Here is a 20,984-nt window from a genome sequence, read left to right as displayed (position 1 = left end):
ATTGACAATTACAAACAAGTGGACAGATAAAGTCGCACTGGTGCAACGAGCCTGTCACACAAGGTATACAAGATATACAGCCCCACCACCGTCAAGAAATAAAACAAAATAAAATGTGTTCAGGATGGCCACTCTCCACTGCACATTCAGGGAGTGGAACCCCTTGCGGTGGTGATACATCTCTGCATTTTGATGCAGAACCTATAAAGCCAGATGTGTGCGGTCAATGGCACCCTGCACAATGGGGATAGCTGCTATCGTGATAAATCCAAGCTGCACAAGATGGAATCAACTGACCTCCCTTGCCCTAGACTACTGACTGCCAGTCACCTCCTTCATTGCAATACATGACAAAATGAGAGTTTGTGGCCACAGTCACTGACAGTGCCATCCTTGCGCTGCTCTGGGGCTGCAGCTTTGCCCACCAGGCGCAATAGATTTCAAGGCGCACCTGCTTTGTAAAACAGCGATGTCACACAAGTTTGCCGGAAACTACTGCTCTCGCTGGTGCAGAGATTTAAGGTGGCAAGGACACATGGCAATCTCACCACACACCTACCTCTGCCAGAATTAAGAATTGGGCAGAAATGCCCATCGTCAAGCTCCCTTGCCCGTTGCCACTTATAGTACTTAAGGGGCCAATTAATGATTACTTAAGAGCCTCATCCCCCCACCGTTGGTCTTGACCCAGCTGCAGGCGTCCCTGTCACCATGCGTTACAGCTGAAACAGTGCGACCGCTTGTCGACTCTTTGGGTCGTGATGGGCAAAAGGAGTTCCATCAATCATGAACCCTCAGAGTCTGATTGAGGACAGGAGATCTGGAAGTGGGAGCCCACTAAGACCCAGCCCCCAGCTCTGATGCCAATAACCCTGCTCTCCTGACAGTAACATGGAAGTTGTTGATGATCCTTTTATATCGGGTTGATGGGTAGCCCTCTCAGCTCCTGAATGTCTGTTTAGCCGTGTGAGGTTAAGAGATGACATGCGCTGGAATAATGATGTCAGATGCGCCAGAGTGAGGGTCACATCAGCTTTACACGCTGACTGATGTCACGATCTGTCTGCATACTTGCAGCACACGCTCCTAATGCCCACCTAATGCCATTATCAAAATCAGGCCAGGCAAGTCTCACTGAAAATATGGTCGCTATGGAGAGACACTTTACAGTTTCCATATTTCAGGTTGACCCAGTTTGACCATTTGAAATAGTAATGAACCGATCTGTCCTGACCATAATATCACAGATCACAAGACACACTGCAGAAAAATATCTCACATCTTCAGGACTCAGCTGTACTGATTCACAATATGAACTACAACTATCATTGACGTGGCATTCTTAAGTTTAACAGTCATTATTGTAATCATAATATACTAACAACATAAATTTAAATATTAGCTCATTTGCTGAAAGTTCTCTTACCGTAATTAATGTAAGAGCAGTGATCACAGAAATCAGAACAACAGTTGCCATAAAATTGACAGCTGTAATCACAGGAACAACCTGATGAATATCCCCCACAGTTGTATCTGCATGAGCCGTGTCCTGTTATACAGTAAATGGCAAATTAGATCTGATATTATGTTGATTGTTAACAAGGATGCAGATTACAATTTTCGAAGAAATGTAATGAAGTTTTATCATTCAAAAGTGGATCAAATATTTTCTAGTAGGTATTTTCCATACCTGTTGTAGGTTCAGAAGTCTCTGTAAAATAAAAAAATAAGATGGGTAAGAAGATTATTTTTTCATCTCCATTCCATACCTGACACATTCAGTACAACAGGAGAATCTATCAACACATGCTAGGTACAAGTTGCTGCAGAAAGGTTTCCTGCCCTCACTTGCGACGATTCAATTGTTGTCAGGCGTGGAAAGGCTGCAGGGTGTGATTCACACAGGAGGGAAACCCAAACACAGCAGGGCTGAATTCAAACACATCCCATTTGGATTTTGTGAGGGCCTCAACCCACATTGTGGGGGTCACAAATTGATGGAGAATACGTAAATGCTCTTGAAGTGTGGCTAAGTCCCATATAACTGACATGGCCAGTAGTTTTTTGTATGTCCCATTCTTTAAACTTAAAAAAAGGCTGCAGCTCTCACTGGATCCTTATCAGAGAATCACAGAATTACAGTGCAGAAGAGGCCCTCTGGCCCATCGAGTCTGCACTGACACGTGAGAAACACCTGACCTACATACCTAAACCCATTTACCAGCAATTGGACCATAGCCTTGAATGTTATCACGTGCCAAGTGCTCATCCAGGTACATTTTAAAGGTTATGAGGCAACCTGCGTCCACCACCCTCCCAGGCAATGCATTCCAGACAGTTACCACCCTCTAGGTAAAAAGGTTTTTCCTCACATCCCCCAAACCTCCTGCCCCTCACCTTGAACTTATGCCCCCTTGTGACTGACCCTTCAACTAAGGGGAACAGCTGCTCCTTATCCACCCTACCCATGCACTTCATATGTCTGGTGTCCAATTGTAACTCCCAAACGGTGAGTGGGCAGCAGGGATTTGCATCTCCGCATGTTTACGGAGATAAAATGCAGTCTTTATACGGCAGTTTACAAAGTCTTTACCAAATCAACGAGGTTATTCTCTGAGTACAGACATTAAGGTTAATTCTACTGGCTGATATTGGGTGAACAAAATATACAAACTGATAAGATAACATAAATTGTGGTGAAATATTACTAACCTGTTGTTGAAGAAACACTGCAATATCCTATAGAGGAACACATAGAGCTTATTTGCTTTGGTAAGTGTTTTTGAAGAATCTTCTATTATTCATACTCATAGAAGTATTAGTATTAAATTATTAACATCAAGTATTATTGACAATTACAAACAAGTGGACAGATAAAGTCGCACTGGTGCAACGAGCCTGTCACACAAGGTATACAAGATATACAGCCACACCACCGTCAAGAAATAAAACAAAATAAAATGTGTTCAGGATGGCCACTCTCCACTGCACATTCAGGGAGTGGAACCCCTTGCGGTGGTGATACATCTCTGCATTTTGATGCAGAACCTATAAAGCCAGATGTGTGCGGTCAATGGCACCCTGCACAATGGGGATAGCTGCTATCGTGATAAATCCAAGCTGCACAAGATGGAATCAACTGACCTCCCTTGCCCTAGACTACTGACTGCCAGTCACCTCCTTCATTGCAGTACATGACAAAATGAGAGTTTGTGGCCACAGTCACTGACAGTGCCATCCTTGCGCTGCTCTGGGGCTGCAGCTTTGCCCACCAGGCGCAATAGATTTCAAGGCGCACCTGCTTTGTAAAACAGCGATGTCACACAAGTTTGCCGGAAACTACTGCTCTCGCTGGTGCAGAGATTTAAGGTGGCAAGGACACATGGCAATCTCACCACACACCTACCTCTGCCAGAATTAAGAATTGGGCAGAAATGCCCATCGTCAAGCTCCCTTGCCCGTTGCCACTTATAGTACTTAAGGGGCCAATTAATGATTACTTAAGAGCCTCATCCCCCCACCGTTGGTCTTGACCCAGCTGCAGGCGTCCCTGTCACCATGCGTTACAGCTGAAACAGTGCGACCGCTTGTCGACTCTTTGGGTCGTGATGGGCAAAAGGAGTTCCATCAATCATGAACCCTCAGAGTCTGATTGAGGACAGGAGATCTGGAAGTGGGAGCCCACTAAGACCCAGCCCCCAGCTCTGATGCCAATAACCCTGCTCTCCTGACAGTAACATGGAAGTTGTTGATGATCCTTTTATATCGGGTTGATGGGTAGCCCTCTCAGCTCCTGAATGTCTGTTTAGCCGTGTGAGGTTAAGAGATGACATGCGCTGGAATAATGATGTCAGATGCGCCAGAGTGAGGGTCACATCAGCTTTACACGCTGACTGATGTCACGATCTGTCTGCATACTTGCAGCACACGCTCCTAATGCCCACCTAATGCCATTATCAAAATCAGGCCAGGCAAGTCTCACTGAAAATATGGTCGCTATGGAGAGACACTTTACAGTTTCCATATTTCAGGTTGACCCAGTTTGACCATTTGAAATAGTAATGAACCGATCTGTCCTGACCATAATATCACAGATCACAAGACACACTGCAGAAAAATATCTCACATCTTCAGGACTCAGCTGTACTGATTCACAATATGAACTACAACTATCATTGACGTGGCATTCTTAAGTTTAACAGTCATTATTGTAATCATAATATACTAACAACATAAATTTAAATATTAGCTCATTTGCTGAAAGTTCTCTTACCGTAATTAATGTAAGAGCAGTGATCACAGAAATCAGAACAACAGTTGCCATAAAATTGACAGCTGTAATCACAGGAACAACCTGATGAATATCCCCCACAGTTGTATCTGCATGAGCCGTGTCCTGTTATACAGTAAATGGCAAATTAGATCTGATATTATGTTGATTGTTAACAAGGATGCAGATTACAATTTTCGAAGAAATGTAATGAAGTTTTATCATTCAAAAGTGGATCAAATATTTTCTAGTAGGTATTTTCCATACCTGTTGTAGGTTCAGAAGTCTCTGTAAAATAAAAAAATAAGATGGGTAAGAAGATTATTTTTTCATCTGCATTCCATACCTGACACATTCAGTACAACAGGAGAATCTATCAACACATGCTAGGTACAAGTTGCTGCAGAAAGGTTTCCTGCCCTCACTTGCGACGATTCGATTGTTGTCGGGCGTGGAAAGGCTGCAGGGTGTGATTCACACAGGAGGGAAACCCAAACACAGCAGGGCTGAATTCAAACACATCCCATTTGGATTTTGTGAGGGCCTCAACCCACATTGTGGGGGTCACAAATTGATGGAGAATACGTAAATGCTCTTGAAGTGTGGCTAAGTCCCATATAACTGACATGGCCAGTAGTTTTTTGTATGTCCCATTCTTTAAACTTAAAAAAAGGCTGCAGCTCTCACTGGATCCTTATCAGAGAATCACAGAATTACAGTGCAGAAGAGGCCCTCTGGCCCATCGAGTCTGCACTGACACGTGAGAAACACCTGACCTACATACCTAAACCCATTTACCAGCAATTGGACCATAGCCTTGAATGTTATCACGTGCCAAGTGCTCATCCAGGTACATTTTAAAGGTTATGAGGCAACCTGCGTCCACCACCCTCCCAGGCAATGCATTCCAGACAGTTACCACCCTCTAGGTAAAAAGGTTTTTCCTCACATCCCCCAAACCTCCTGTCCCTCACCTTGAACTTATGCCCCCTTGTGACTGACCCTTCAACTAAGGGGAACTGCTGCTCCTTATCCACCCTACCCATGCACTTCATATGTCTGGTGTCCAATTGTAACTCCCAAACGGTGAGTGGGCAGCAGGGATTTGCATCTCCGCATGTTTACGGAGATAAAATGCAGTCTTTATACGGCAGTTTACAAAGTCTTTACCAAATCAACGAGGTTATTCTCTGAGTACAGACATTAAGGTTAATTCTACTGGCTGATATTGGGTGAACAAAATATACAAACTGATAAGATAACATAAATTGTGGTGAAATATTACTAACCTGTTGTTGAAGAAACACTGCAATATCCTATAGAGGAACACATAGAGCTTATTTGCTTTGGTAAGTGTTTTTGAAGAATCTTCTATTATTCATACTCATAGAAGTATTAGTATTAAATTATTAACATCAAGTATTATTGACAATTACAAACAAGTGGACAGATAAAGTCGCACTGGTGCAACGAGCCTGTCACACAAGGTATACAAGATATACAGCCCCACCACCGTCAAGAAATAAAACAAAATAAAATGTGTTCAGGATGGCCACTCTCCACTGCACATTCAGGGAGTGGAACCCCTTGCGGTGGTGATACATCTCTGCATTTTGATGCAGAACCTATAAAGCCAGATGTGTGCGGTCAATGGCACCCTGCACAATGGGGATAGCTGCTATCGTGATAAATCCAAGCTGCACAAGATGGAATCAACTGACCTCCCTTGCCCTAGACTACTGACTGCCAGTCACCTCCTTCATTGCAGTACATGACAAAATGAGAGTTTGTGGCCACAGTCACTGACAGTGCCATCCTTGCGCTGCTCTGGGGCTGCAGCTTTGCCCACCAGGCGCAATAGATTTCAAGGCGCACCTGCTTTGTAAAACAGAGATGTCACACAAGTTTGCTGGAAACTACTGCTCTCGCTGGTGCAGAGATTTAAGGTGGCAAGGACACATGGCAATCTCACCACACACCTACCTCTGCCAGAATTAAGAATTGGGCAGAAATGCCCATCGTCAAGCTCCCTTGCCCGTTGCCACTTATAGTACTTAAGGGGCCAATTAATGATTACTTAAGAGTCTCATCCCCCCACCGTTGGTCTTGACCCAGCTGCAGGCGTCCCTGTCACCATGCGTTACAGCTGAAACAGTGCGACCGCTTGTCGACTCTTTGGGTCGTGATGGGCAAAAGGAGTTCCATCAATCATGAACCCTCAGAGTCTGATTGAGGACAGCAGATCTGGAAGTGGGAGCCCACTAAGACCCAGCCCCCAGCTCTGATGCCAATAACCCTGCTCTCCTGACAGTAACATGGAAGTTGTTGATAATCATTTTATATCGGGTTGATGGGTAGCCCTCTCAGCTCCTGAATGTCTGTTTAGCCGTGTGAGGTTAAGAGATGACATGCGCTGGAATAATGATGTCAGATGCGCCAGAGTGAGGGTCACATCAGCTTTACACGCTGACTGATGTCACGATCTGTCTGCATACTTGCAGCACACGCTCCTAATGCCCACCTAATGCCATTATCAAAATCAGGCCAGGCAAGTCTCACTGAAAATATGGTCGCTATGGAGAGACACTTTACAGTTTCCATATTTCAGGTTGACCCAGTTTGACCATTTGAAATAGTAATGAACCGATCTGTCCTGACCATAATATCACAGATCACAAGACACACTGCAGAAAAATATCTCACATCTTCAGGACTCAGCTGTACTGATTCTCAATATGAACTACAACTATCATTGACGTGGCATTCTTAAGTTTAACAGTCATTATTGTAATCATAATATACTAACAACATAAATTTAAATATTAGCTCATTTGCTGAAAGTTCTCTTACCGTAATTAATGTAAGAGCAGTGATCACAGAAATCAGAACAACAGTTGCCATAAAATTGACAGCTGTAATCACAGGAACAACCTGATGAATATCCCCCACAGTTGTATCTGCATGAGCCGTGTCCTGTTATACAGTAAATGGCAAGTCAGATCTGATATTATGTTGATTGTTAACAAGGATGCAGATTACAATTTTCGAAGAAATGTAATGAAGTTTTATCATTCAAAAGTGGATCAAATATTTTCTAGTAGGTATTTTCCATACCTGTTGTAGGTTCAGAAGTCTCTGTAAAATAAAAAAATAAGATGGGTAAGAAGATTATTTTTTCATCTCCATTCCATACCTGACACATTCAGTACATCAGGAGAATCTATCAACACATGCTAGGTACAAGTTGTTGCAGAAAGGTTTCCTGCCCTCACTTGCGACGATTCTATTGTTGTCGGGCGTGGAAAGGCTACAGGGTGTGATTCACACAGGAGGGAAACCCAAACACAGCAGGGCTGAATTCAAACACATCCCACTTGGATTTTGTGAGGTCTTCAACCCACATTGTGGGGGTCACAAATTGATGGAGAATACGTAAATGCTCTTGAAGTGTGGCTAAGTCCCATATAACTGACATGGCCAGTAGTTTTTTGTATGTCCCATTCTTTAAACTTAAAAAAAGGCTGCAGCTCTCACTGGATCCTTATCAGAGAATCACAGAATTACAGTGCAGAAGAGGCCCTCTGGCCCATCGAGTCTGCACTGACACGTGAGAAACACCTGACCTACATACCTAAACCCATTTACCAGCAATTGGACCATAGCCTTGAATGTTATCACGTGCCAAGTGCTCATCCAGGTACATTTTAAAGGTTATGAGGCAACCTGCGTCCACCACCCTCCCAGGCAATGCATTCCAGACAGTTACCACCCTCTAGGTAAAAAGGTTTTTCCTCACATCCCCCAAACCTCCTGCCCCTCACCTTGAACTTATGCCCCCTTGTGACTGACCCTTCAACTAAGGGGAACAGCTGCTTCTTATCCACCCTACCCATGCACTTCATATGTCTGGTGTCCAATTGTAACTCCCAAACGGTGAGTGGGCAGCAGGGATTTGCATCTCCGCATGTTTACGGAGATAAAATGCAGTCTTTATATGGCAGTTTACAAAGTCTTTACCAAATCAACGAGGTTATTCTCTGAGTACAGACATTAAGGTTAATTCTACTGGCTGATATTGGGTGAACAAAATATACAAACTGATAAGGTAACATAAATTGTGGTGAAATATTACTAACCTGTTGTTGAAGAAACACTGCAATATCCTATAGAGGAACACATAGAGCTTATTTGCTTTGGTAAGTGTTTTTGAAGAATCTTCTATTATTCATACTCATAGAAGTATTAGTATTAAATTATTAACATCAAGTATTATTGACAATTACAAACAAGTGGACAGATAAAGTCGCACTGGTGCAACGAGCCTGTCACACAAGGTATACAAGATATACAGCCCCACCACCGTCAAGAAATAAAACAAAATAAAATGTGTTCAGGATGGCCACTCTCCACTGCACATTCAGGGAGTGGAACCCCTTGCGGTGGTGATACATCTCTGCATTTTGATGCAGAACCTATAAAGCCAGATGTGTGCGGTCAATGGCACCCTGCACAATGGGGATAGCTGCTATCGTGATAAATCCAAGCTGCACAAGATGGAATCAACTGACCTCCCTTGCCCTAGACTACTGACTGCCAGTCACCTCCTTCATTGCAATACATGACAAAATGAGAGTTTGTGGCCACAGTCACTGACAGTGCCATCCTTGCGCTGCTCTGAGGCTGCAGCTTTGCCCACCAGGCGCAATAGATTTCAAGGCGCACCTGCTTTGTAAAACAGCGATGTCACACAAGTTTGCCGGAAACTACTGCTCTCGCTGGTGCAGAGATTTAAGGTGGCAAGGACACATGGCAATCTCACCACACAACTACCTCTGCCAGAATTAAGAATTGGGCAGAAATGCCCATCGTCAAGCTCCCTTGCCCGTTGCCACTTATAGTACTTAAGGGGCCAATTAATGATTACTTAAGAGCCTCATCCCCCCACCGTTGGTCTTGACCCAGCTGCAGGCGTCCCTCTCACCATTCGTTACAGCTGAAACAGTGCGACCGCTTGTCGACTCTTTGGGTCGTGATGGGCAAAAGGAGTTCCATCAATCATAAACCCTCAGAGTCTGATTGAGGACAGGAGATCTGGAAGTGGGAGCCCACTAAGACCCAGCCCCCAGCTCTGATGCCAATAACCCTGCTCTCCTGACAGTAACATGGAAGTTGTTGATGATCCTTTTATATCGGGTTGATGGGTAGCCCTCTCAGCTCCTGAATGTCTGTTTAGCCGTGTGAGGTTAAGAGATGACATGCGCTGGAATAATGACGTCAGATGCGCCAGAGTGAGGGTCACATCAGCTTTACACGCTGACTGATGTCACGATCTGTCTGCATACTTGCAGCACACGCTCCTAACGCCCACCTAATGCCATTATCAAAATCAGGCCAGGCAAGTCTCACTGAAAATATGGTCGCTATGGAGAGACACTTTACAGTTTCCATATTTCAGGTTGACCCAGTTTGACCATTTGAAATAGTAATGAACCGATCTGTCCTGACCATAATATCACAGATCACAAGACACACTGCAGAAAAATATCTCACATCTTCAGGACTCAGCTGTACTGATTCACAATATGAACTACAACTATCATTGACGTGGCATTCTTAAGTTTAACAGTCATTATTGTAATCATAATATACTAACAACATAAATTTAAATATTAGCTCATTTGCTGAAAGTTCTCTTACCGTAATTAACGTAAGAGCAGTGATCACAGAAATCAGAACAACAGTTGCCATAAAATTGACAGCTGTAATCACAGGAACAACCTGATGAATATCCCCCACAGTTGTATCTGCATGAGCCGTGTCCTGTAATACAGTAAATGGCAAATTAGATCTGATATTATGTTGATTGTTAACAAGGATGCAGGTTACAATTTTCGAAGAAATGTAATGAAGTTTTATCATTCAAAAGTGGATCAAATATTTTCTAGTAGGTATTTTCCATACCTGTTGTAGGTTCAGAAGTCTCTGTAAAATAAAAAAATAAGATGGGTAAGAAGATTATTTTTTCATCTGCATTCCATACCTGACACATTCAGTACAACAGGAGAATCTATCAACACATGCTAGGTACAAGTTGCTGCAGAAAGGTTTCCTGCCCTCACTTGCGACGATTCAATTGTTGTCGGGCGTGGAAAGGCTGCAGGGTGTGATTCACACAGGAGGGAAACCCAAACACAGCAGGGCTGAATTCAAACACATCCCATTTGGATTTTGTGAGGGCCTCAACCCAAATTGTGGGGGTCACAAATTGATGGAGAATACGTAAATGCTCTTGAAGTGTGGCTAAGTCCCATATAACTGACATGGCCAGTAGTTTTTTGTATGTCCCATTCTTTAAACTTAAAAAAAGGCTGCAGCTCTCACTGGATCCTTATCAGAGAATCACAGAATTACAGTGCAGAAGAGGCCCTCTGGCCCATCGAGTCTGCACTGACACGTGAGAAACACCTGACCTACATACCTAAACCCATTTACCAGCAATTGGACCATAGCCTTGAATGTTATCACGTGCCAAGTGCTCATCCAGGTACATTTTAAAGGTTATGAGGCAACCTGCGTCCACCACCCTCCCAGGCAATGCATTCCAGACAGTTACCACCCTCTAGGTAAAAAGGTTTTTCCTCACATCCCCCAAACCTCCTGCCCCTCACCTTGAACTTATGCCCCCTTGTGACTGACCCTTCAACTAAGGGGAACAGCTGCTCCTTATCCACCCTACCCATGCACTTCATATGTCTGGTGTCCAATTGTAACTCCCAAACGGTGAGTGGGCAGCAGGGATTTGCATCTCCGCATGTTTACGGAGATAAAATGCAGTCTTTATACGGCAGTTTACAAAGTCTTTACCAAATCAACGAGGTTATTCTCTGAGTACAGACATTAAGGTTAATTCTACTGGCTGATATTGGGTGAACAAAATATACAAACTGATAAGGTAACATAAATTGTGGTGAAATATTACTAACCTGTTGTTGAAGAAACACTGCAATATCCTATAGAGGAACACATAGAGCTTATTTGCTTTGGTAAGTGTTTTTGAAGAATCTTCTATTATTCATACTCATAGAAGTATTAGTATTAAATTATTAACATCAAGTATTATTGACAATTACAAACAAGTGGACAGATAAAGTCGCACTGGTGCAACGAGCCTGTCACACAAGGTATACAAGATATACAGCCCCACCACCGTCAAGAAATAAAACAAAATAAAATGTGTTCAGGATGGCCACTCTCCACTGCACATTCAGGGAGTGGAACCCCTTGCGGTGGTGATACATCTCTGCATTTTGATGCAGAACCTATAAAGCCAGATGTGTGCGGTCAATGGCACCCTGCACAATGGGGATAGCTGCTATCGTGATAAATCCAAGCTGCACAAGATGGAATCAACTGACCTCCCTTGCCCTAGACTACTGACTGCCAGTCACCTCCTTCATTGCAATACATGACAAAATGAGAGTTTGTGGCCACAGTCACTGACAGTGCCATCCTTGCGCTGCTCTGGGGCTGCAGCTTTGCCCACCAGGCGCAATAGATTTCAAGGCGCACCTGCTTTGTAAAACAGCGATGTCACACAAGTTTGCCGGAAACTACTGCTCTCGCTGGTGCAGAGATTTAAGGTGGCAAGGACACATGGCAATCTCACCACACACCTACCTCTGCCAGAATTAAGAATTGGGCAGAAATGCCCATCGTCAAGCTCCCTTGCCCGTTGCCACTTATAGTACTTAAGGGGCCAATTAATGATTACTTAAGAGCCTCATCCCCCCACCGTTGGTCTTGACCCAGCTGCAGGCGTCCCTGTCACCATGCGTTACAGCTGAAACAGTGCGACCGCTTGTCGACTCTTTGGGTCGTGATGGGCAAAAGGAGTTCCATCAATCATAAACCCTCAGAGTCTGATTGAGGACAGGAGATCTGGAAGTGGGAGCCCACTAAGACCCAGCCCCCAGCTCTGATGCCAATAACCCTGCTCTCCTGACAGTAACATGGAAGTTGTTGATAATCATTTTATATCGGGTTGATGGGTAGCCCTCTCAGCTCCTGAATGTCTGTTTAGCCGTGTGAGGTTAAGAGATGACATGCGCTGGAATAATGATGTCAGATGCGCCAGAGTGAGGGTCACATCAGCTTTACACGCTGACTGATGTCACGATCTGTCTGCATACTTGCAGCACACGCTCCTAATGCCCACCTAATGCCATTATCAAAATCAGGCCAGGCAAGTCTCACTGAAAATATGGTCGCTATGGAGAGACACTTTACAGTTTCCATATTTCAGGTTGACCCAGTTTGACCATTTGAAATAGTAATGAACCGATCTGTCCTGACCATAATATCACAGATCACAAGACACACTGCAGAAAAATATCTCACATCTTCAGGACTCAGCTGTACTGATTCACAATATGAACTACAACTATCATTGACGTGGCATTCTTAAGTTTAACAGTCATTATTGTAATCATAATATACTAACAACATAAATTTAAATATTAGCTCATTTGCTGAAAGTTCTCTTACCGTAATTAACGTAAGAGCAGTGATCACAGAAATCAGAACAACAGTTGCCATAAAATTGACAGCTGTAATCACAGGAACAACCTGATGAATATCCCCCACAGTTGTATCTGCATGAGCCGTGTCCTGTAATACAGTAAATGGCAAATTAGATCTGATATTATGTTGATTGTTAACAAGGATGCAGATTACAATTTTCGAAGAAATGTAATGAAGTTTTATCATTCAAAAGTGGATCAAATATTTTCTAGTAGGTATTTTCCATACCTGTTGTAGGTTCAGAAGTCTCTGTAAAATAAAAAAATAAGATGGGTAAGAAGATTATTTTTTCATCTGCATTCCACACCTGACACATTCAGTACAACAGGAGAATCTATCAACACATGCTAGGTACAAGTTGCTGCAGAAAGGTTTCCTGCCCTCACTTGCGACGATTCAATTGTTGTCGGGCGTGGAAAGGCTGCAGGGTGTGATTCACACAGGAGGGAAACCCAAACACAGCAGGGCTGAATTCAAACACATCCCATTTGGATTTTGTGAGGGCCTCAACCCACATTGTGGGGGTCACAAATTGATGGAGAATACGTAAATGCTCTTGAAGTGTGGCTAAGTCCCATATAACTGACATGGCCAGTAGATTTTTGTATGTCCCATTCTTTAAACTTAAAAAAAGGCTGCAGCTCTCACTGGATCCTTATCAGAGAATCACAGAATTACAGTGCAGAAGAGGCCCTCTGGCCCATCGAGTCTGCACTGACACGTGAGAAACACCTGACCTACATACCTAAACCCATTTACCAGCAATTGGACCATAGCCTTGAATGTTATCACGTGCCAAGTGCTCATCCAGGTACATTTTAAAGGTTATGAGGCAACCTGCGTCCACCACCCTCCCAGGCAATGCATTCCAGACAGTTACCACCCTCTAGGTAAAAAGGTTTTTCCTCACATCCCCCAAACCTCCTGCCCCTCACCTTGAACTTATGCCCCCTTGTGACTGACCCTTCAACTAAGGGGAACAGCTGCTCCTTATCCACCCTACCCATGCACTTCATATGTCTGGTGTCCAATTGTAACTCCCAAACGGTGAGTGGGCAGCAGGGATTTGCATCTCCGCATGTTTACGGAGATAAAATGCAGTCTTTATACGGCAGTTTACAAAGTCTTTACCAAATCAACGAGGTTATTCTCTGAGTACAGACATTAAGGTTAATTCTACTGGCTGATATTGGGTGAACAAAATATACAAACTGATAAGGTAACATAAATTGTGGTGAAATATTACTAACCTGTTGTTGAAGAAACACTGCAATATCCTATAGAGGAACACATAGAGCTTATTTGCTTTGGTAAGTGTTTTTGAAGAATCTTCTATTATTCATACTCATAGAAGTATTAGTATTAAATTATTAACATCAAGTATTATTGACAATTACAAACAAGTGGACAGATAAAGTCGCACTGGTGCAACGAGCCTGTCACACAAGGTATACAAGATATACAGCCCCACCACCGTCAAGAAATAAAACAAAATAAAATGTGTTCAGGATGGCCACTCTCCACTGCACATTCAGGGAGTGGAACCCCTTGCGGTGGTGATACATCTCTGCATTTTGATGCAGAACCTATAAAGCCAGATGTGTGCGGTCAATGGCACCCTGCACAATGGGGATAGCTGCTATCGTGATAAATCCAAGCTGCACAAGATGGAATCAACTGACCTCCCTTGCCCTAGACTACTGACTGCCAGTCACCTCCTTCATTGCAATACATGACAAAATGAGAGTTTGTGGCCACAGTCACTGACAGTGCCATCCTTGCGCTGCTCTGGGGCTGCAGCTTTGCCCACCAGGCGCAATAGATTTCAAGGCGCACCTGCTTTGTAAAACAGCGATGTCACACAAGTTTGCCGGAAACTACTGCTCTCGCTGGTGCAGAGATTTAAGGTGGCAAGGACACATGGCAATCTCACCACACACCTACCTCTGCCAGAATTAAGAATTGGGCAGAAATGCCCATCGTCAAGCTCCCTTGCCCGTTGCCACTTATAGTACTTAAGGGGCCAATTAATAATTACTTAAGAGCCTCATCCCCCCACCGTTGGTCTTGACCCAGCTGCAGGCGTCCCTGTCACCATGCGTTACAGCTGAAACAGTGCGACCGCTTGTCGACTCTTTGGGTCGTGATGGGCAAAAGGAGTTCCATCAATCATAAACCCTCAGAGTCTGATTGAGGACAGGAGATCTGGAAGTGGGAGCCCACTAAGACCCAGCCCCCCGCTCTGATGCCAGCAACGCTGCTCTCCTGACAGTAACATGTTAGTGGTTGATGATCCTTTTGTATCGGGTTGATGGGTAGCCCTGTCAGCTCCTGAATACCTGTTTAGCCGTGTGAGGTTAAGAGATGACATGCGCTGGAATAATGATGTGAGATGCACCAGAGTGATGTTCACATCAGCTTTACACGCTGACTGAGGTCACGATCTCTCTGCACACTTGCAGCCCACACTCCTAATGCCCACCAAATCAGCCCAGGCAAGTCTCACTGAAAATATGGTCGCTATGGAGATAGATTTTACAGTCATCGTATTTCAGGTTGACCCAATTTGACCATTTGAAATAGCAAAGTACCGATCTGTCCTGACCATAATACCACAGATCACTAGAAACACTGCAGAAAAATATCTCACATCTTCAGGACCCAGCTGTACTGTTTCACAATATGAACTACAACTTTCTTTGACGTGTCATTCTTAAGTTTAACAGTCATTATTGTAATCATACTATACTAATAACATCAATTTAATTGTTAGCTCTTTGCTGAAAGTTCTCTTACCGTAATTAATGTAAGAGCAGTGATCACAGAAATCAGAACAACAGTTGCCATAAAATTGACAGCTGTAATCACAGGAACAACCTGATGAATTTCCCCCACAGTTGTATCTGCATGAGCCGTGTCCTGTTATAATGTAAATGGCAAGTTAGATCTGATATTATGTGGATTGTTATGAAGGATGCAGATTACAATTTTCAAAGAAATGTAATGAAGTTTTTTCATTCCAAATTGGATCAATACATTTTTTAATCTATTTCCATACCTCTTGATGTAGTTTCAGAATTCTCTGTTGAAACAAAACAATTGCATAACTAAGAAGAATATTTTTTCATATCCATTCCCAACCTGATATAGTTCAGTAGAAGAGAGATCACAGAAATCAGAAGAACAATTGCCATAATACTGACAGCTATAATCACAGGAACATCCAGATGAATATCCCACACAGCTGTATCTGCATGAGCCATGTCCTGATATACAGTAAATGGCAATTTAGGTCTGATATTATGTTGACTGTTCACCAGGATGCAGATTACAATTCACAAAGAAATGTAAGGAACACTTATCATTCAAAAGTGGATCAAACATTTTTTAGAAGGTATTTTCCATACCTATTGTTATGCGTTCAGAAGTCTCTGTAAAATTAAAAAATAAGATAGGTACGAAGATTATTTTTTCATATCCATTCCCTTCCTGACACATTCAGTAGAACAGGAGAATCTATCAATACGTGCTAGGTACAAGTTGCTGCAGAAAGTTTTCCTGCCCCCACTTGCGATGATTCTATTGTTGTCGGGTGTGGAAAGGCTGCAGGGTGTGATTCACACTGGAGGGAAACCCAAACACAGCAGGGCTGAATTCAAACACACCCCATTTGGATGTTGTGAGGGCCTCAACCCACAGTGTGGGGATCACAAATTGATGGATTGGAGGTAAATGCTCTTGAACTGTGGCTGAGGCCAATATCCCTAACTGACATGGTCAGAAGTTTTTTGTATGTCCCATTCTTTAAACTTAAAAAATGGCTGCAGCTCTCACTGGATCCTTATCACAGAATCACAGAATTACAGTGCTGAAGATGCCCTTTGGCCCATCGAGTCTGCACTGACACGTGAGAAACACCTGACCTACCTACCTAATCCCATTTACCAGCACTTGGCCCAAACCTTGAATGTTATGATGTGCCAAGTGATCATCCAGGTACTTTTTAAAGGTTATGAGGCAACCTGCCTCCACCACCCTCCCAGGCAATACATTCCAGACTGTCACCACCCTCTGGGTAAAAAAGCTTTTCCTCTGATCCCCCCTAAATATCCTGCCCCTCACCGTGAACTTATGCCCCCATGTGACTGCTCCTTCAACTAAGGGGAACAGCTGCTCCTTATCCACCCTACCCATGCACCTCATATGTCTGGTGTCCAATTGTAACTCCCAAACGGTGAGTGGGCAGCAGGGATTTGGTAACTCCATGTTTACGGAGATAATATGCAGACATTATACGACAGTTTACGAAGACTTAACCAAATCAACCAGGTGATTCTCTGAGTACAGACATTAAGGTTAATTGTTCTGGCGGATATTGGGTGAACAAAATATATAAACTGATAATGTAACAGAAATTGAGGTTAAATATTACTGACCTGTTGTTGAAGAAACACTGCAGTATCCTATAGAGGAACACATACAGATTATTAGCTTTGGTAAGTGTTTTTGAAGAATCTTCTATTATTCATACTCATAGAAGTATTAGTGTTAAATTAGTAACATCAGGTATTATTGGCAATTACGAACAATGTGAACAGGTAAAGTTGCACTGGTGCAACGAGCCTGTCACACAAGGTATACAAGATATACAGCCCCAGCACCGTCAAGAAATAAACAAAATAAAATGTGTTCAGGATGGCCACTCTCCACTGCACATTCAGGGAGTGATACCCCTTGCGGTGGTGATACATCTCTGCATTTTGATGCAGAACCTATAAAGCCTCATGTGTGCGGTCAATGGCACCCTGCACAATGGGGATAGCTGCTATCGTGATAAAGCCAAGTTGCACAAGATGGAACCAACTGACCTCCCTTGCCCTAGACGACTGACTGCCAGTCACCTCCTTCATTGCAGTACATGACAAAATGAGAGTTTGTGGCCACAGTCACTGACAGTGCCATCCTTGCGCTGCTCTGGGTCTGCAGCTCTGCCCACCAGGTGCAATAGATTTCAAGGCGCACCTGCTTTGTAAAACAGAGATGTCAAACAAGTTTCCCAGAAACTACTGCTCTGACTGGTGCAGAGATTTAAGGTGGCAAGGACGCATGGGAATCTCACCACACACCTACCTCTGCCAGAATTAAGAATTGGACAGAAAGGCCCATCGTCAAGCTCCCTTGCCTTTTGCCACTTTTAGAACTTAAGGGGCCAATTAATGATTACTTAAGAGCCTCATCCCCCCACCGTTGGTCTTGACCCAGTTGCAGGCGTCCCTGTCACCGTGCGTTACATCTAAAACAGTGCGACCGCTTCTCGACTCTTTGGGTCGTGATGGGCAAAAGGAGTTCCATTGATCATGGACCCTCAGAGTCTGATTAAGGACAGGAGATCTGGATTTGGGAGCCCACTAAGACCCAGCCCCCCGCTCTGATGCCAACAGCCCTGCTCTTCTGACAGTAACATGGAAGTTGTTGATGATCCTTTTATATCGGGTTGATGGGTAGCCCTGTCAGCTCCTGAATGCCTGTTTAGCCGTGTGAGGTTAAGAGATGACATGCGCTGGAATAATGATGTCAGATGTGCCAGAGTGAGGGTCACATCAGCTTTACACGCTGACTGATGTCACGATCTGTCTGCATCATTGCAGCACATGCTCCTAATGCCCACCTGATGCCATTATCAAAATCAGGCCAGGCAAGTCTCACTGACAATATGGTCGCTATGGAGAGAGATTTTACAGTTACCGTATTTCAGCTTGACCCAGTTTGACCATTTGAAATAGTAATGAACCGATCTGTCCTGACCATAATATCACAGATCACAAGACACACTGCAGAAAAATATCTCACATCTTCAGGACTCAGCTGTACTGATTCACAATATGAACTACAACTTTCATTGACGTGTCACTCTTAAGTTTAACAGTCATTATTGTGATCATAATATACCAACAACATAAATTTAAATATTAGCTCATTTGCTGAAAATTCTCTTACCGTAATTAATGTAAGAACAGTGATCACAGAAATCAGAACAACAGTTGCCATAAAATTGACAGCTGTAATCACAGGAACAACCTGATGAATTTCCCCCACAGTTGTATCTGCATGAGCCTTGTCCTGTTATACAGTAAATGGCAAGTTAGATCTGATATTATGTTGATTATTATCAAGGATGCAGATTACAATTTTCCAAGAAATGTAATGAAGTTTTATCATTCCAAAATGGATCAATACATTTTTTAATCTATTTCCATACCTGTTGATGTACTTTCAGGATTCTCTGTTGAAACAAAACAATAGCATAAGTAAGAAGAATATTTTTTCATATCCATTCCCAACCTGATATAGTTCAGCAGAAGAGAGATCACAGAAATCAGAAGAATAATTGCCATAATACTGACAGCTATAATCACAGGAACAACCTGAAGAATATCCCCCACAGCTGTATCTGCATGAGTTGTGTCCTGATATACAGTAAATGGCAAGTTAGATCTGATATTATGTTGATTGTTAACCAGGATGCAGATTACAATTCGCAAAGAAATGTAAGGAACACTTATCATTCAAAAGTGGATGAAACATTTTCTAGAAGGTATTTTCCATACCTGTTGTTACGCGTTCAGAAGTCTCTGTAAAATAAAAAAATAAGATAGGTACGAAGATTATTTTTTCATATCCATTCCCTCCTTGACACATTCAGTAGAACAGGAGAATCTATCAATACGTGCTAGGCACGAGTTGCTGCAGAAGGTTTTCCTGCCCCCACTTGCGATGATTCTATTGTTGTCGGGCGTGGAAAGGCTGCAGGGTGTGATTCACACAGGAGGGAAACCCAAACACAGCAGGGCTGAATTCATACACACCCCATTTGGATGTTGTGAGGGCCTCAAACCACAGTGTGGGGGTCACAAATTGATGGAGTAGAGGTAAATGCTCTTGAACTGTGGCTAAGGCCAATATCCCTAACTGACATGGTCAGAAGTTTTTTGTATGTCCCATTCTTTAAACTTAAAAAAAGGCTGCAGCTCTCACTGGATCCTTATCACAGAATCACACAATCACAGTGCAGAAGAGGCCCTTTGGCCCATCGAGTCTGCACTGACACGTGAGAAACACCTGACCTACCTACCTAATCCCATTTACCAGCACTTGGCCCAAAGCCTTGAATGTTATGATGTGCCAAGTGATCATCCAGGTACTTTTTAAAGGTTATGAGGCAACCTGCCTCCACCACCCTCCCAGGCAATGCATTCCAGATTGTCACCACCCTCTGGGTAAAAGAGCTTTTCCTCTGATCCCCCCTAAATATCCTGCCCCTCACCTTGAACTTATGCCCCCATGTGACTGCTCCTTCAACTAAGGGGAACAGCTGCTCCTTATCCACCCTACCCATGCACCTCATATGTCTGGTGTCCAATTGTAACTCCCAAACGGTGAGTGGGCAGCAGGGATTTGGTAACTCCATGTTTACGGAGATAATATGCAGACATTATACGACAGTTTACGAAGACTTAACCAAATCAACCAGGTGATTCTCTGAGTACAGACATTAAGGTTAATTGTTCTGGCGGATATTGGGTGAACAAAATATACAAACTGATAATGTAACAGAAATTGAGGTTAATTATTACTGACCTGTTGTTGAAGAAACACTGCAATATCCTATAGAGGAACACATACAGATTATTTGCTTTGCTAAGTGTTTTTGAAGAATCTACCATTATTCATACTCATAGAAGTATTAGTACTAAATTATTAACATCAGGTATTATTGACAATTACGAACAATGTGAACAGGTAAAGTTGCACTGGTGCAACGAGCCTGTCACACAAGGTATACAAGATATACAGCCCCAGCACCGTCAAGAAATAAACAAAATAAAATGTGTTCAGGATGGCAACTCTCCACTGCACATTCAGGGAGTGAAACCCCTTGCGGTGGTGATACATCTCTGCATTTTGATGCAGAACCTATAAAGCCACATGTGTGCGGTCAATGGCACCCTGCACAATGGGGATAGCTGCTATCGTGATAAAGCCAAGCTGCACAAGATGGAACCAACTGACCTCCCTTGCCCTAGACGACTGACTGCCAGTCACCTCCTTCATTGCAATACATGACAAAATGAGA

At 43.3% G+C, this 20,984-nt stretch overlaps 1 protein-coding gene across 1 annotated transcript in view; it reads right to left on the bottom strand.

The window, feature by feature from the left end:
• LOC121289661 overlaps positions 1–20,984 on the bottom strand; it is a 176,381-nt gene that overhangs the window by 33,031 nt on the left and 122,366 nt on the right. The window contains exons 75-97 of the mRNA XM_041209286.1: positions 20,489–20,515; positions 19,459–19,482; positions 19,110–19,133; positions 18,848–18,970; positions 17,287–17,313; positions 16,258–16,281; positions 15,909–15,932; positions 15,647–15,769; positions 14,101–14,127; positions 13,079–13,099; positions 12,815–12,937; positions 11,254–11,280; positions 10,232–10,252; positions 9,968–10,090; positions 8,407–8,433; positions 7,385–7,405; positions 7,121–7,243; positions 5,560–5,586; positions 4,538–4,558; positions 4,274–4,396; positions 2,713–2,739; positions 1,691–1,711; positions 1,427–1,549 (exon numbers count right to left, since the gene is read on the bottom strand). Of these exons, the coding sequence (XP_041065220.1) occupies positions 1,427–1,549; positions 1,691–1,711; positions 2,713–2,739; positions 4,274–4,396; positions 4,538–4,558; positions 5,560–5,586; positions 7,121–7,243; positions 7,385–7,405; positions 8,407–8,433; positions 9,968–10,090; positions 10,232–10,252; positions 11,254–11,280; positions 12,815–12,937; positions 13,079–13,099; positions 14,101–14,127; positions 15,647–15,769; positions 15,909–15,932; positions 16,258–16,281; positions 17,287–17,313; positions 18,848–18,970; positions 19,110–19,133; positions 19,459–19,482; positions 20,489–20,515 (1,251 nt within the window). The remainder of the gene's footprint in view (positions 1–1,426; positions 1,550–1,690; positions 1,712–2,712; positions 2,740–4,273; positions 4,397–4,537; positions 4,559–5,559; positions 5,587–7,120; positions 7,244–7,384; positions 7,406–8,406; positions 8,434–9,967; positions 10,091–10,231; positions 10,253–11,253; positions 11,281–12,814; positions 12,938–13,078; positions 13,100–14,100; positions 14,128–15,646; positions 15,770–15,908; positions 15,933–16,257; positions 16,282–17,286; positions 17,314–18,847; positions 18,971–19,109; positions 19,134–19,458; positions 19,483–20,488; positions 20,516–20,984) is intronic.

The sequence above is a fragment of the Carcharodon carcharias genome, chromosome 17 (assembly GCF_017639515.1).
Source record: "Carcharodon carcharias isolate sCarCar2 chromosome 17, sCarCar2.pri, whole genome shotgun sequence".
Classification (NCBI taxonomy): Eukaryota; Metazoa; Chordata; class Chondrichthyes; order Lamniformes; family Lamnidae; genus Carcharodon; species Carcharodon carcharias.
This window is presented reverse-complemented; position numbering and strand designations above follow the sequence as displayed.